The following is a 15,388-nucleotide window of genomic DNA, read 5'->3' on the forward strand; positions in this document are numbered from 1 at the left end:
CCTCCACGGTTACGTAAGCCAACTCCTTTGGCTCTCTCTCTCTGAGCAATGCAGTATCTCTTAAGACTAAGTATGACTAGAATTGCTTTCCAGCTTGCAGCTCTCTATCATCTCAAGTCCTCCAGATCTCCCACTTGACCTCTGCAACCAATGGGAAGTTGCATACAACCATCCATAGACAAATATATAAACTGCAGTTATGTATGACTGTATTACAGCTTGTGTTACAGACCAGATTGGCATTTATGATTATGCAGGCTTCAGCGCTGACATCTCTTAGCATTTCATGCTGGTTCAATGTTTGCACATGGCTTGTTGTATTTCGACCATTGTTGTACACTAATCTGGGTCCCATTAAAAGCAATGGGAGAACTCTGTGATCCCTTGCCACAGCTGTGACAGCCACGCCAGAGAATCCCTGCAACCCCGAAGTGGTGCATGGTTGTCTTGACATGAAAACGCCTTGCATCCCTGGGGAATTCACATGGATAGTGAGCGCGATATGGGGGTGGGATTCACGGTCCCATATCACGCTCGCCTGTGTGAAGTTAGTCTTAGCCAAAATCAAGAGTGGAGAGAAAGTATAACAGCGGCCTCATGTGGTGCAGAGTGTTAAGGCAGTAGTATGCAGTCTTTAGCTCTCACTCACGACCTGCAGGTTGCGAGTTCAATTCCTGCATGGTAGCTGGCTCAAGGTTGACTCAACCTTCCATCTTTCTGAGGTTGGTAAAATGAGTACCCAGGTGGCTGGGGGTAATCCATGAATTACCTGAATGTGCTGCGGAATAAGTTGGCTCTATACAAATAACAATTACCCCCCTTATAATGGAAAGATTTGCATGTTTTCTACATCTTGGACCCACTCCTGGTTTTGGCTCACAGACTGATGTAAAATTTTCAGTCTGTCTTTCAACAAGCTTGTCAACTGCGTCCAATAGTAACCTGCAGAATTGTGAATCCAACTCCAATTATTATTATATTTAATTTGTTCTGATTTCTGATTCTTTGTAATAATTACATGTGGGCCAAATTGGTAAAATCATAATAATGAGTACGATAGTACCTTAATGCAGCAACACGTGGGGGAAGGAAAGGTCCACAGGTAGAAGTAGATATATGATACTTGAAAAATTGCAAATCTTTCATTAGAATTCTAATTGCAAGGTCATTCTTGTAACTCACCTCCCCACACCCTCCTTGTTCTCCTCTGGACTAAGCTGATCAGAACTGGTTAAACATCCAGTTCAGCTACACTTATTTATTTTAGTAACTTACTTATCAGTCAAATCAAAACCTATAAATTCTGTTGAAACAACACGATTAGGAAGTGACAAGGGGTGGAAATAAGTTCAAATACACACATAAACGAGTGTTTTTAATGGGGTATAGTAAAATAAATTAAACATGTTGTACCTTTGAGTTATATGTATGCTAGTTCAGTGCAAAAAAGAGCCAACAGAGATTGTACTGTGTGAGATTAGAAAAAGGGTCTGAGCATGCAAGGGCGTTTGAAACGCCACGCTAATTGTGGTATAAAGTGGGATGCAACGCTTGGAGATATGTACACTATATGGTCAAAAAGAAGATAGGCACCTGACCACCACACTTATATGAGCTGGTTGGTCATCCTATTCTAAAAAATATGAGTGCTAAATTGCTAATGTAGAGTTGGGACCCCTTTTGCAGCTGTAACAGTCTATACTGACCTGACAAGGCTTGTCTGTTTTGTAGGAACGTGTGCACAGTGGGAAGCACAGTTATGCAGGAACGGGAAATGTCCTTCTCCAAACTGTTACCAACAAGTTGGAAGCTTACATACGTCTAAGGGTGGTTTCACATCTGCGTTGGTACATCCAGTCAGAGGTTCAGTCGCAGATCCGGCTCCAAAAAAGCGCAGCTTGGCGGAGACCGGGTGGACCCCATTATACTCAATGGGGTTTGCCCAGTGCTGTTCTCTGTTGCTCCTCTGGGTTGGTTTACTATGATAGTGCCATATTTAAAATCACTAAGCTTCAGTAGGACCATATTGCTACCACTGTTTCTCTATAGAGACTGCAAGTCTGTGGGCTTGACACCTGTTTGCAATGGGTGTGATTAAAACACCTGAAATTATAGAAGGGGTCCACATTCTTTTGCCCATATAGTGTAGGTCTTGATTATGTATATGTGTGGCTGTGTGTTTTTATGCAACTACTTTTATATTTATGCTGTTTCTGCTTCCAGATAAAAAATGTGATTATTCTCGGTAAGGAAAACAAATAAATCTTGTAGATATGATATCTTTTAATGGCTAACAAAAGAGATTATGTTATAACAAGCTTTCAAACCTACTTCGGGTTCTTCTTCAGGTATGTGGAATATATCTTAAGAAGACACACATATAAATATATAGTAACCCCCTGGTTGCCACAAAATAAATATTATATATATACATACGTACAGTGGTAACCTGGGGGTTACTCGCTCTCTGGGATTGCTATCTTCTCCATTCAGGAGGGTTGGTACCATACACATAAAGGCTTAGGATCACCAGATTGCTTTAAATTCTCCAATTTTATTTCCCACACAGCAAACACGTACTGCTACATAATACGATTTCAGGGTTTCCAACCCACAGGGTCCCCGTCAGTATCTCTCACTCAATGTGTCTAGAGGGCGTCCTCCTCTGTCAGATATGGAATGGGCCCTAATCTGGTCCGCGTCAGACCTCAGTGTCCCAGTTCCTGATGCTGCTACCGCAGCCTTTCACTCTGGCTTTCAGACCATCTCCCCCTTTGCAGGAGTGTATCTGGAGGTTTTATCTCCTCCAACCACATCCCTTAGGCCTCATGTCCACGGGATAATTGTTATTTAAAATCCGCAGCGTTTTTCCCGCACGCAGATCCGCACTCCATAGGGATGCATTGGACACCCACAGGTAGTTAAATACCTGCGGATGTCATTTTCCCTTCAGGCGTGTATTGCGTGTGCGGCAAAAAAAACGCAACATGCTCCATTTTCGTACGGGTCTCCCGTGGGGACGGCTCCCGCAGGCTTCTATTGAAGCCTATGGAAGCCGTCCGGATCCGCGGAACACCCGTACCTGAATTAAACTTACCTGTCCGGATGCTGCGGATCTTCCCTCCGTCGCGGCCAGATCTTCTTTCTTCCGCCTGGCGGATGTGCCTGGCGCATGCGCGCGGCACGCTGCCGACGTGCCGAGCACATCCGCCGGGCCGAAGAAAGAAGACCTGGCCGCAACGGAGGGAAGATCCGCAGCGTCCGGACAGGTGAGTTTAATCTTATTTTTAGCCTCATGTCCCCGGGAAAGGAGGGACCCGCTGCGGGATTCTGCATGGAGAATCCGCGGAGGGCCTGAATTTCCCCGTGGACATGAGGCCTTACTGCTGTTCCAGTTGATTAGCACACAGAAGGCCTGCTTTCACACCCTCTTCAGGTCCTTCTGTAAACTACCTTGCCACAAACCCTACCTTCCCCCGATAAAGGCTGTAGGCCTTATCACAGCTTTTGCTCTTCCAAGGTCAAAACTCCAGGCTCAAGGATCTCTCGCACATATTTTTACTACATCTTCACGTTGCTTAACTGGAACTTTTCTAATTGCTACCTCACCTTTCTCATGCTCAATTGCTTGCTCATTCCTGTAGTTGGTTCTTTAGTTGTTTCTCTTCAGGTCATTGTGTAGAGTCTACCTCTACTGACTCGTTTTTCTATTCACTGCAACTTCTTTCACATTGTCTTCTTCTGCAATTTCTTTCACATGGATTTCTTCACCTGCAACTTTTGAGGCCTCTTTTCCAGTCTCTGCTTCGTAGTGACTTTCTCAGCTTCATCAGTCTCACGGTCTGCCTTCTCTTTGGTCTTTTGTACTTCAGATGATTGCTCACTCTGCATCTATTGCTCAGCCCTCACCTCCTCAATGTCTTTAATATCGTTTACAGAGGCAATTTCTTCCCTCAACACTTTTCCAGTTTTCACAAACTGTTCACCTGCAGTGCCCAGGTCACTTTCTAAGCATAATTTGGCATGGTTTACTACTTGTATCTCATTTTTAAGATTCTCCAACAGAGTCCTTATTCCTTCTACCGGTTGTTGGAACATACTTTTGAGCTATTTTTGTACCAGAGTTAAATTTTCGGCATCCGTCTTGGTGCTAATCCAGTCAATTGCCCTACACTACCTTGGCGTGTATGCACGAGTAATACGTACCAAAATAGAACATGCTGCGATCTTTCTTGGGGGTGTATTGTGCACAATAGACTTCCATGTTGCTGCTTGTATGTGTAAGCAACAACATGGGAGCCTATGGCAGTTTGGTACAACATATTACGTGTGCAAGAAAAAAAAAAAAAAAATTAATTTAAAAAAAAAAATAAAAAAATATATATATATATATACATACATATGGGACCCTCTGCCACTGACTACAGTCATTATTATTATACTGTCCCTGCTGTTATATACCTCAAATACAGTCATATAGGGTTTATTAGCTTTCAGAGTGTCTGTGGATCTGCCCTTTTCAGGGTGATTGCCACACATGTTGTTGCATAGGGTGATATATTCACTAGGGACAAGTTTCTATTCCCTTCCCAGTTCATGCTCAAGAGGAATATCCTGTGGACGGCTAACAGATATTATAGAAGATTGTACTCAGCCATTTAGACGAGTCTACAGGAGTGGTAACTACTGATCCAGATTGCCATATGGCTATTCATCTTTTATATCATGTGTTATGTGTTATGCGTTATGCATGTGATGTGATCAATATCTATTTATTGCATGCTGGAATTTTGATCATCATCACTTATTGAGGCATCATATATTTTTACTTTATTCTATCAAAAGTCATATTTTAAATTTGACAATATTTACCCTCTCCCTTGTATGTTGTAATTTGGTGAAGTACAAGGATCTATACCGACTGTAAGTTTCATTTGGGATCTTCTGTGTTCAGAGTGTCAAAGATGGTTAGAAATGTATACTCCCAAATTCTCCTATGGCATTCAGATTTGAAGTTGCAATTCATATGTTTTATGTTTTGTCAGTGGCTAGAAAAATGCTCAGCCACAGGTAATTTGGTCTTTATTTAATTGTATTGTAATGAGAGTATTACACAACACTATGGTTGTGTTTAATAAAGAACAAGGAAAAGAAACTCCACAGATTTCTACTCAGAGTACAGCTGTAACCCAACACTGACCAAGAACATCCCAAGTCTGGTAGGACAGAACTGGACACAGATAGAGGTAAAATCAGCTGTGTTAGTAACCTGTCATCTCACAAACCCACTAATGTGGAGCTCAGTGTTCTCTCCAAGGGACTTACAATCTGTCCTACTAAAACTATTGATAAAACAAAATCCTGCAGTGACATGGAGGAATACTTCAAGAAACTAAAATTGAAAGAGTTCTTCCGTGACAAAGAGGAGACAGGACTTTCAAACACCCAAACACAGCAGAAGCCAGGAAGAAGTCTTATTGGACATTCCCACCTGGACGCAATCCCACTTTGGACAAATATATTAACTTCTTTAGACATGTGGTGCAGTCTACTATACTGGATAAGCAGAAAAAGGAAGTATTTAATATCAATTTGCAGGAAAAGACCATCTATATCCTCAAAAGCAACTAAGAGATCACCATTAAGCCTGTGTATAAAGGTCGTTCCATAGTCCTCATGAACATCAAACTACATAAAAGAAGCAGACAGACTGCTGACTGACCTCAGATACGACACCAAATTGGATCAAGACCCAACTCAAAATATATGAGAGAATTGAGAAGGGTCATCAGAAGTCTGTCTGTGGATTCCACAAAACTTGTGGACTTGATACCTGAGAACCCCAGGGTTGGAATATTCAATATGTTTACCAAAATACACAAAGCTGGCAATCCAGGAAGGCCAATTATCTCAGGGGTGGGAACCCTCACTGAAAGAATCTCAGGATGGACAGAAGATGTCCTCAAACCACTGGTCAGAAATACAACCAGCTACTTGCAGGACACCACTGACCTACTGAACAAACTGTCAACCATAGGGTCCCCTCCCTGAAGGCGCCATCCTGGTTCTCGTGGATGTGGAATCCTTATATTCCAACACCCTACATGATGATGTACGACTGCCAGGTACACCTTAAGACCAATGGGATTGCCTCTGATTCTGTGTTACAACTCACAAGATTCATCCTCACGCACAACTATTTTTCCTTTGGCAAAGAGATACGTATTCAACTCAACAGAACCGCCATGGGCAGTAAAATGGTTCCGCAATATGCCAACTTTTTTATGGCAAAACTGGAGATTGATTTCCTGGCCTCCTGCTTCATCAAACCATTGGCATATTTCCACTACATTGATGGCATTATAATCATTTGGACCAACTCCACACAGGAACTAATAAATGAGAGATTCAATGCATGTCACTGTGCCATAAACATGACATTCAGCTACTCATATATAGAAATCAACTTTTTGGACACCACCATAAAAATTTTAAAGAACTCAATACAACCATCTATATACTAAAAACCTATTGATCGGTCCATAGACCTTAGATGGGACAGTTTCCACCCCAAACACATTAAAAAGCCCATCGTCTACAGCCAGGCCATCAGGTACAAATGGGTCTGCTCTAGCCCAACAGAAAGGGATGGATATTTATACTATCTTGAAAGAACATTTTTAAATCAGGGCTACCATCTCAGTTCAAATGATGATCAGATCACCTGAGCCACCAGGATACCAGAAGTCAACTAATGCAATATATAAAGAAGGAAATTATTGTGTACCTCTAGAAGTGACCTACAATCCGCAGCTAGAAGTACTAAGGAAAACTGCAAGGAAACTCCATCATACCCTACACAAGGATGACCATCTGAAAACCATATTCCCACCCCAATCATATGTTACAGGCAACCTCCAAATCTGAGGAACTTTATAATCAGGAGTGCATTGCCCCCTGATACACAAAAAGGAACTTATACCTGCAATGTAAGGAGCTGCAAAATCTGAGCAGGACTCTAAGATCCTTGGGACAGTCACATGTTCCATGTCCAATGCTGTGAATCTGATCCTGTGCAGTAAAGGTCCTATTAGGGTTGCTTTATGTTGGAAAAACAGAACAAAAACTTTAAGAAGGGACGAGGTCTCATCTCCACACAATTACAGAAAGACTGACCAAATTTCCTGTAGCCGAGCATTTTTCTAGCCACGGACACAACATAGAACATATGAAGTATACCATATTAAAAAGCAACTTCAAATCTCAACATCATATAAGAATTTGGAAATACAAATTTGTAACCATCTTTGACACTCTCAACACTGGCCTAAACATTCAAAAGGTTTTATAACTTCTTCAGATATATGCTCTTAAACCTGATGAAGAGCCTTAAGTAGGTTGGAAAGCTTGCTGCACCATCTATTTTTTAGCCATTAAAAGGTATCATATTATAATAAGATTACTTTGTACTGAGAACAGTCACATTTTGCTCTAACTGACTAACACAATACCAAACCTTTTTCTTGTTCACAGATTGATTTTCTAATTGCAGATTCATTAAATGAATTTGAAATGGATCTGGATGTCGCAACTATTGAAACTATGTATATTACATTAACATGCTATTCATTCGGTAATAAATGAAGAAATAAGAGAAATTTTAAAATAAAAAATAACAATTTAGTGGCAATAGTAAAATAAAAACAACTTTGCATAGAGTATTTGGTATTCGCAGAAAAGCTACCTTAGGCTGTTTAGATCAAGATCATCTGTGTCAAATTCCAGCAATGGCTGAGGGGTATCACTTGGACCATGCGAGTGCAGGACTGAGGAGCTAGAAGAGATCACAGTTGTTTGGCCAGAGGGATGGATAGTTTTAAACTGAAACTGAGGTCCCATCCACAATCTTCTGTGAGGTCCTGTATGTGTGACTATTTCGACCTGGAATACAAGAAGGGAAAGTAATCAATTCAATTCAATATGAAAATTCTTCTTTCAATTTAAGAAAGCACAAGAAAAGTTGAAATACATCAAATATAACATATGCACAAATCTATAGTACTAGAGTGTTGTGAGAAGAACCAAGAGTGCAAGTCAACTCTACCTAAAGTTCCTGTAGTTAAATATTTTAGTCAAGTTTACATTTTCAGCATGGCATAGACATATTTTGAAACATTTGCACACAACTCATTTCTATACTCTTGTCTATTATTCTCATTATATGATCCTAGAGTCTCGACAAAATTGGCAGCTCCAGCCGATCTGCATTTAATGTGTATGGCTACCTTTACTTTTCAAGTCCACCATCATTCATTTCTAGCCTATATTCAACTGCATTGTTTAATTTACTTTGTAAATGATAGCAAATGACTAGATGAGGGATAACAACTTATATGCTGTTAAGACATCAACTGTTAAAGTGTATTAGAACTTTTGCACCGCTAACACTTGTACTTTGATTTCTTTACACTTAATACACTGCTGATTTTCAAGTCATTGTAAGGCCTCATGCCCAAAGGCAGATCGGATTCCGAATGTGGGAGCCTGCAGCAGAATCCGACCATGGCCACGGCCGAGGACATTGCATGATTTTACTAACCCGTCCGAGTCTTCTGTGGGTCTTCTCTTTTCTTCACTGCAGATGTGTTCAGAAGCGCCAGCCGGCACACTGCCACATGTGTGCAGTGGAGTTTTTTTGTTAAAACTCCTGCTTTCCCGCGGAATCTGCGGCCCATCCGCAATTCAATTGCAGATAGTCAGCAGAGCGGATGGCTTCCATTGACTTCATTGGAAGACGTACATGCGGGATCCATAGTGAAATGGAGCATGCTGCGATTTTTTTTTTCATTTGCACAAATCAGATCTGCCCCCTGGACATGAGCTCTAAATCACTGAAAATCCATAGCAAGCCCTAAAGTAAATGCTGATTTTCTTCCACACAGTGTGAATGGGTTTATGAGACTACACCATCCTAGCAAAAATATTTGGACACCCCTATCAGTAGAATATGTCACGCTTCATAAACCATGCTGCATAAGATGCAGACCATTGGAGGTGTCAGCCATAGTTTGTGACGGGAACAGCAAACTAATGCATATAAAATAAATCTTGGTATTTATATAGAGCCAACTTATTCAGCAGCGCTTTCAGGTAATTATTGTTACTTACTGAGTGAGGAGTGCATATAAATGCATCCTCTCTCACCATGCAGGTAGCTGACTACCAAATGGAGCACAGGGTGGCAGTACCAATGTGGTTCACTGAGCACAGGGTGGCAGTACCAATGTGGTTCACTGATGGAAGTGCAGGGCAACCCACCGAATTATCATGGCGTCATTAATAGGTTGCTGGTCTGCATGATGAACTACATATATCAGAATGGTCTGGCACTTTGTGTCCCGCACAGGTGTAATTCGCTCCTCCATTTGGTAGTCAGCTACCTGCATGGTGAGAGGATGCATCTATATGCACTCCTTACTCAGTAAGTAATGGCGTTTTCTGTGATTGTTTTACTTTTTTTTTTTATATTTCCCCTTCTGTGATGCATTTTCAGACTGTCTAGTTTAAGTTTGCACTATTACACAGTATTAGCAAACCTTCCTCAATGATTTCAATTGGGGTAATTGGCTACGTTCAATTAGCAAACGAGGGTCACAGAATCCCCATTCTACTAATGTGTGTCAGTAGCAGAAGTGAAAACACACCTAATCAGGCATTAATTGCATGTCCTGTGGATATGGCATGAATATGTAAAGTGTGATAACTCCTCTCAATAAACAGATGTTTTTTATGTACCTCCTCAAATGTATTAATAGTGAATAGAATAGGTGTCAGACAACAATGTTACATATTTATTGCCAGATTTCCAAGCAATGTATATGCTAATGGCTATCTTATAATCACAGTTTTATAGTTTAACACTTTCTGGAAAAGTTGCATACCCCAAATATCATTAGTCTAATAACACACAGGCCCACGAGCAATCTCTAAGAATGTCCAATATACTACAGTTGTTAGCATGGCTTCAGCAATATTTATCATTTTGAAATACCTTCATATGTACCTTCTCAACACTTTAATAAACACAACCTTTTCTATTATATAATTTCAGGGACGAGAAAAGGAAAATCCTGGTGAACTGCGTTACTGCTCTTGAGATTGTACCACGTTTATTTTTCATCCAGTCTTCCATTTTTCCTTACACTGACACAGCTGAGCAAATATTATGGAATTTGTAAGGGAATTAAACATTTTTTATTAATCTGTAAGAATTCATAAATGTAACACTGAATGTTAATAAATGCTATTTTAGAAAGTAAACAGGATTGTGGTTTAACGCAAGTCAAGTTTTATACAATATTTCACTGCAAACACATGTTCTTTTAAAGCAAATTCAGCAGATATAAAAACAGCAATGAAAAAGTAGCCTGGGGAACATTCTTCGCATTTATGAAAATGAATATAGTCTTTTCTCCCAGTGGCAGGTTATAACATAAGTCTATTACTTGCCAACAATAGTAGCTCAGATCACTGAATAAATGTGCACCTGTAAAGTAGCACTGAACATGTCCACCTCTCTCCCAGAATAATGGCTATATAGTCTTTAACGTAAACGATGGGCTTACACTGTTACCTATTTTGAAAACAAAAAAATTAATAAATTTAAGGTTTTTTTTAAGGAACTGGCTATTAATTGTGGGCATGTTCAAATAATGGGTTTTGCAGAGATTCACAGGGTTCTGCTACTTGAGATCCCCGCTGATCAGCTGATTCTCTAGCTCATTGTCAGTACAGCAGGGCCGCACATGCGGATCGGTGGTCAGAGGTGGAAGTGTAATAGACTGCTTCACAGTCGGGGCCAGAAGTGTAGTAAAAGGCATCACTTCCATAGTTTGGGAGTGAAGCCATATACATATTACAGATCTGGGTCTGACCACTGATGCAGACGTCCGGCCCACTGCACGGACAGCAGGCTTGAGGATCAGCTGATCGGTAGGGATCCCGAAAGGCAGACCCTCACCGATCAACTATTTATGACCTATCCTGTGGACAGGTTATCAATTCCCAATTCCCGGAAAACCCCTTTAAGCTGTCTTCACAGCATTCTCAGGCTTAGGTTTTTAACCCCTTGAGGAGACAGACATTTTTCGTACTAATATTTTTTATCCTCACCTTTCAAGATTACGATAAAGTTACAAAAAGATCTTTCCTATCATTACTGGTATCTTGACAAGCAGTACTTTGTATACCTAACTACTGCCTACTCTCACTGCATCTCCAATTCTGCTAATACAACGACTGGTTGGTCAGTGTATCTAGGCTTGCACCACCTTTTCTTCTATACACCTATAATATCAAGTTCAGCTGAAGAAGGCACTTCTAAGTCTCTATCTCTATCTTACTACCCAGGACCATATAAAAAGCGTTCTGTTCTGACTCAGTAACAAGTATCAGTAGAGCCAAAAATGCATGGTGTGGACAATTTCAGCAAATGCAGTGCACAACGTTCCAATCTATAGCGACCTGTCTGCATAATGAATTCTTTAACTTACATTTTGAACATTGTTATCCTCTAACACATCTCTTTGACATGTGCCCAACACTTGTTCCAAAGTTTTAAGTAAAATGTGTTATTTCTTATTCCTAAATCCTGTCCACAGTTTTACAAACTCCATTGTATCATTGTCCCTGACATGACATTTTAGGAGCATGCAGTGAATAAAGTAGTAAGACTCAAATGAATTGACACGTTACTGTAGTGTTTCTACATCATGGGTGTTGCTAGTGCTGGAGATCCAGGGCATCTTTTCTTAGCACCACTAGCAGGACATCACATTTCTACACATAACCCAGCCATTTTTTCTTTACTTGCCATGAAGAGATATCACTTTATTATGTTGGCTTCATATCACTAGCTAGAAAAGTTTTTAACAACACACAAAAACAAAAAACAGTTACACGAAAAATGCAAGAGTACAGTTTGTAGCAGTATTTTTAGGATGTGTGAGGGATTAGCGTTTAGGATCGGTAGCAACCTGGGCATAAGCAGTCAGAGACAGTGACACATGGGATAAAGTCTTTAGTCCAGGCTTTGCCTGGGTTTATTTCCAAGCAAACAAAGCAAAATACAGGCCTTTACTTCAGGCCAACAGAAAGTAAATCCTGCTCGTCTGAGCACTTACTAAACATGGAGCATCCCTGTCTACACACTGGTAACCAAATGGTATCTGCGCACAGCCAGCCAGGCTCCTAGACCTGCAAAGGTCTCAGCTCTCTTTCCAGGCCCTGTAGGCCCAGGCTTTATAAGGCCTGGTACCAGCCTCACCTGGTACGTGGGAGTGGCCATCCCACCCTTCACTTTGACCACTCCAGGAAAATCCGGCCCGGATTATGTGGCTTGGAGCCACTTACACTCTACAGCGTGTCAGTAACTTAATGTTACTGACACCATACTGCCGGCTTCCTCCACCGAGCCCAGGCTGCTCGGTGGCACGTATCTGCCCAAGTGCTCCCTAAAGCCGCATAGGAGAGCATCCCAGGCGAAATATATCTGCCCTCCAGCACTTTGCCGGTCACCGTCTCACATACCCTCCCCCTCTGTTCGAGCCTGTGGGGTCGGACACCTTTAGCTGCCATGCAATGCGTCCTTGATAAGGCATCGGCATTGCCCTGTAGCTTTCCTGCCCTGCGTTCAACAGAAAAACTGAAGTTTTGAAGTGTCAGGAACCACCTAATGACTCTGGCGTTTCTTTCTTTTGCCTGTGACATCCAGGTTAAGGGAGAGTGGTCTGTGATCAGCCTGAAGTGCCGACCTAGAAGGTAGTATTTTAGGGATTCAAGGGCCCATTTGATGGCCAGGCACTCCCGTTCAACAATGCTGTAATTTTTCTCGGGTGGCGTGAGCTTCCTGCTCAGATAAATTACGGGATGTTCTTCTCCCTCTACTTCTTGGGACAGAGCTGCTCCCAGTCCCACGTCGGACGCGTCTGTTTGAACGACAAATTCTCTTTTAAAATTAGGTGTGACCAACACTGGACGTCTACAGAGGGCCCGTTTTAACTCTTGGAACGCCTTTTCTGCGTCAGGGTTCCACTTGACCATGACTGACTTACTGTTCTTGGTCAAGTCTGTTAGGGGTGCTGCTATGCTAGCAAAGTTCTGCACGAACCGCCTATAGTACCCTACAATGCCTAAAAAAGCCCTCACCTGCTTTTTAGTAGTGGGTTGTGGCCAGTCCTGAACAGCTTCAACTTGATCTGGGGTTTTATAATACCCCTGCCTATTACATATCCCAGGTATCGTGCTTCTTCGAGGCCTATGGCGCACTTCTTTGGGTTTGCTGTGAGCCCCGCTTTTCTAAGGGAGTTCAGTACTGCCTGTACCTTGGGTAGATGGCTGTCCCAGTCTTCGCTAAAGATGATGATATCATCTAAATATGCTGAAGCATATTGACGATGGGGTTTGAGTATGACATCCATCAATCTTTGAAATGTTGCTGGGGCTCCATGCAAACCGAAGGGTAGGCAGATGTACTGAAACAACCCTTCTGGTGTGGCAAACGCCGTCTTTTCTTTCGCGTTCTCTGTAAGGGGAACCTGCCAGTAGCCTTTAGTAAGGTCGGGAGTGGAAAAGTATCTGGCATGTCCCAGTCTCTCAATTAACTCGTCCACTCTCGGCATTGGGTATGCGTCAAATTTTGACACGTCATTTAGCTTCCGGAAGTCATTACAGAAGCGCAGAGAGCCATCAGGTTTTGGTATCAGCACGATAAGGCTGGACCATTCGCTTTTCGACTCCTCAATTACTCCGAGGTCTAGCATTTTCTTGACCTCCTCTGAGATGGCTCGTCTGTGGGCTTCTGGAACCCTGTACGGTTTCAACTGAACCTTTACCCCTGGTTCGGTTATAATGTCGTGTTTTATGACACCAGTACACCCTGGTATATCGGAGAACACATCTGAATTACGTCGTATAAATTCCCTAGACTCTTGCTGTTGGGATTTGGACAGGGACCCTGATACACACACCTCTGGGACCCCACCATGGGGGGTGCTCACTGCAGTCAGGGCTTCTCTGTCCTTCCATGGCTTAATTAGGTTTACATGGTACAACTGTTCTGGCTTCCGCCTACCTGGCTGGTACACCTTATAGTTTACCTCTCCGACTTTCTCGATTATTTCATAGGGCCTTTGCCATTTTGCTAGGAATTTACTTTCTAGGGTGGGCACCAACACTACTACCCAATCCCCAGGGTTGAAGGTTCTCACCTTGGCGGACCTGTTATATACCCGACTTTGGGCTTCTTGAGCCTGCTGTAAGTGTTCTCTAACAATGGGCATGACCGCCGCAATGCGATCTTGCATGAGGGAAATGTGTTCAATAACACTCCTGTAGGGGGTGGACTCGTGCTCCCAGGGCTCCTTGGCTACATCAAGGAGCCCCCGAGGATGTCTACCATAAACTAATTCAAAGGGAGAGAACCCAGTGGAGGATTGTGGGACTTCACGGATTGAGAACATTAAATATGGCAGCAGACAGTCCCAGTCCTTCCCATCCTTATTGACTACCTTTTGAGCATGCTTTTTAGGGTCTTATTAAATCTCTCAACCAGACCATCCGTCTGTGGGTGGTATACAGATGTCCGTAAGTGCTTAATATTCAGCAGCTTACACAATTCCTTCATGACCTTTGACATAAAGGGGGTTCCTTGGTCTGTCAGGATCTGTTTTGGTATGCCCGTGCGGGAGAACATGTGTAGTAGTTCCTTTGCAATACCCTTGGATGACGTATTGCGTAAAGGAATGGCTTCGGGGTAACGGGTGGCATAGTCTACAACCACTAATATATGTTGGTGACCCCGGGCAGACTTTACCAAGGGCCCAACTAGGTCCATAGCGATCCGCTCAAACGGCACCTCTATGATGGGCAAGGGCACTAAGGGGTTCCGGTAATAGTGCATAGGAGCTGTTATTTGACACTCCGGGCACGACTCACAGTAACGTTTTACATCACCATGTACCCCAGGCCAGAAAAAACGCTGAAGGATGCGTTCCCTAGTCTTTTCGCTCCCGAGATGACCTCCCAGCACATGCTTGTGCGCCAGGTCTAAGACCATCCTACGATAGGACTGAGGGACCACCAGCTGTTCCACAACCTCCCCACGGACCTTGTCAACCTGATACAACAATTCTTGGTTGACTGCAAGGTGTGGAAACACAGTATCAGCCCCTGGGAATTGAGGCTCCCCATTTATCACTTTAACGTTTTCCCTAGCTTTTTCTAAGGTGGGGTCTCGGAGCTGCTCAGTTCCGAAATTGGCACGTGAGACCTCTAAGTCAGGCATAGCAACCACTTCGTCCTGTACCTCTGTCTCACCCGCCAGTACTGT

General features: G+C 42.6%; 1 protein-coding gene across 3 annotated transcripts in view; it reads right to left on the minus strand.

The window, feature by feature from the left end:
- BCAS3 (BCAS3 microtubule associated cell migration factor) overlaps nt 1–15,388 on the minus strand; it is a 1,118,574-nt gene that overhangs the window by 536,289 nt on the left and 566,897 nt on the right. For all 3 annotated transcript variants that reach the window (XM_066575105.1, XM_066575107.1, XM_066575106.1), the window contains exon 21: nt 7,745–7,941. In XM_066575105.1, the coding sequence (XP_066431202.1) occupies nt 7,745–7,941 (197 nt within the window). The remainder of the gene's footprint in view (nt 1–7,744; nt 7,942–15,388) is intronic.

Source organism: Eleutherodactylus coqui, chromosome 1 (genome assembly GCF_035609145.1).
Source record: "Eleutherodactylus coqui strain aEleCoq1 chromosome 1, aEleCoq1.hap1, whole genome shotgun sequence".
Lineage (NCBI taxonomy): Eukaryota > Metazoa > Chordata > Amphibia > Anura > Eleutherodactylidae > Eleutherodactylus > Eleutherodactylus coqui.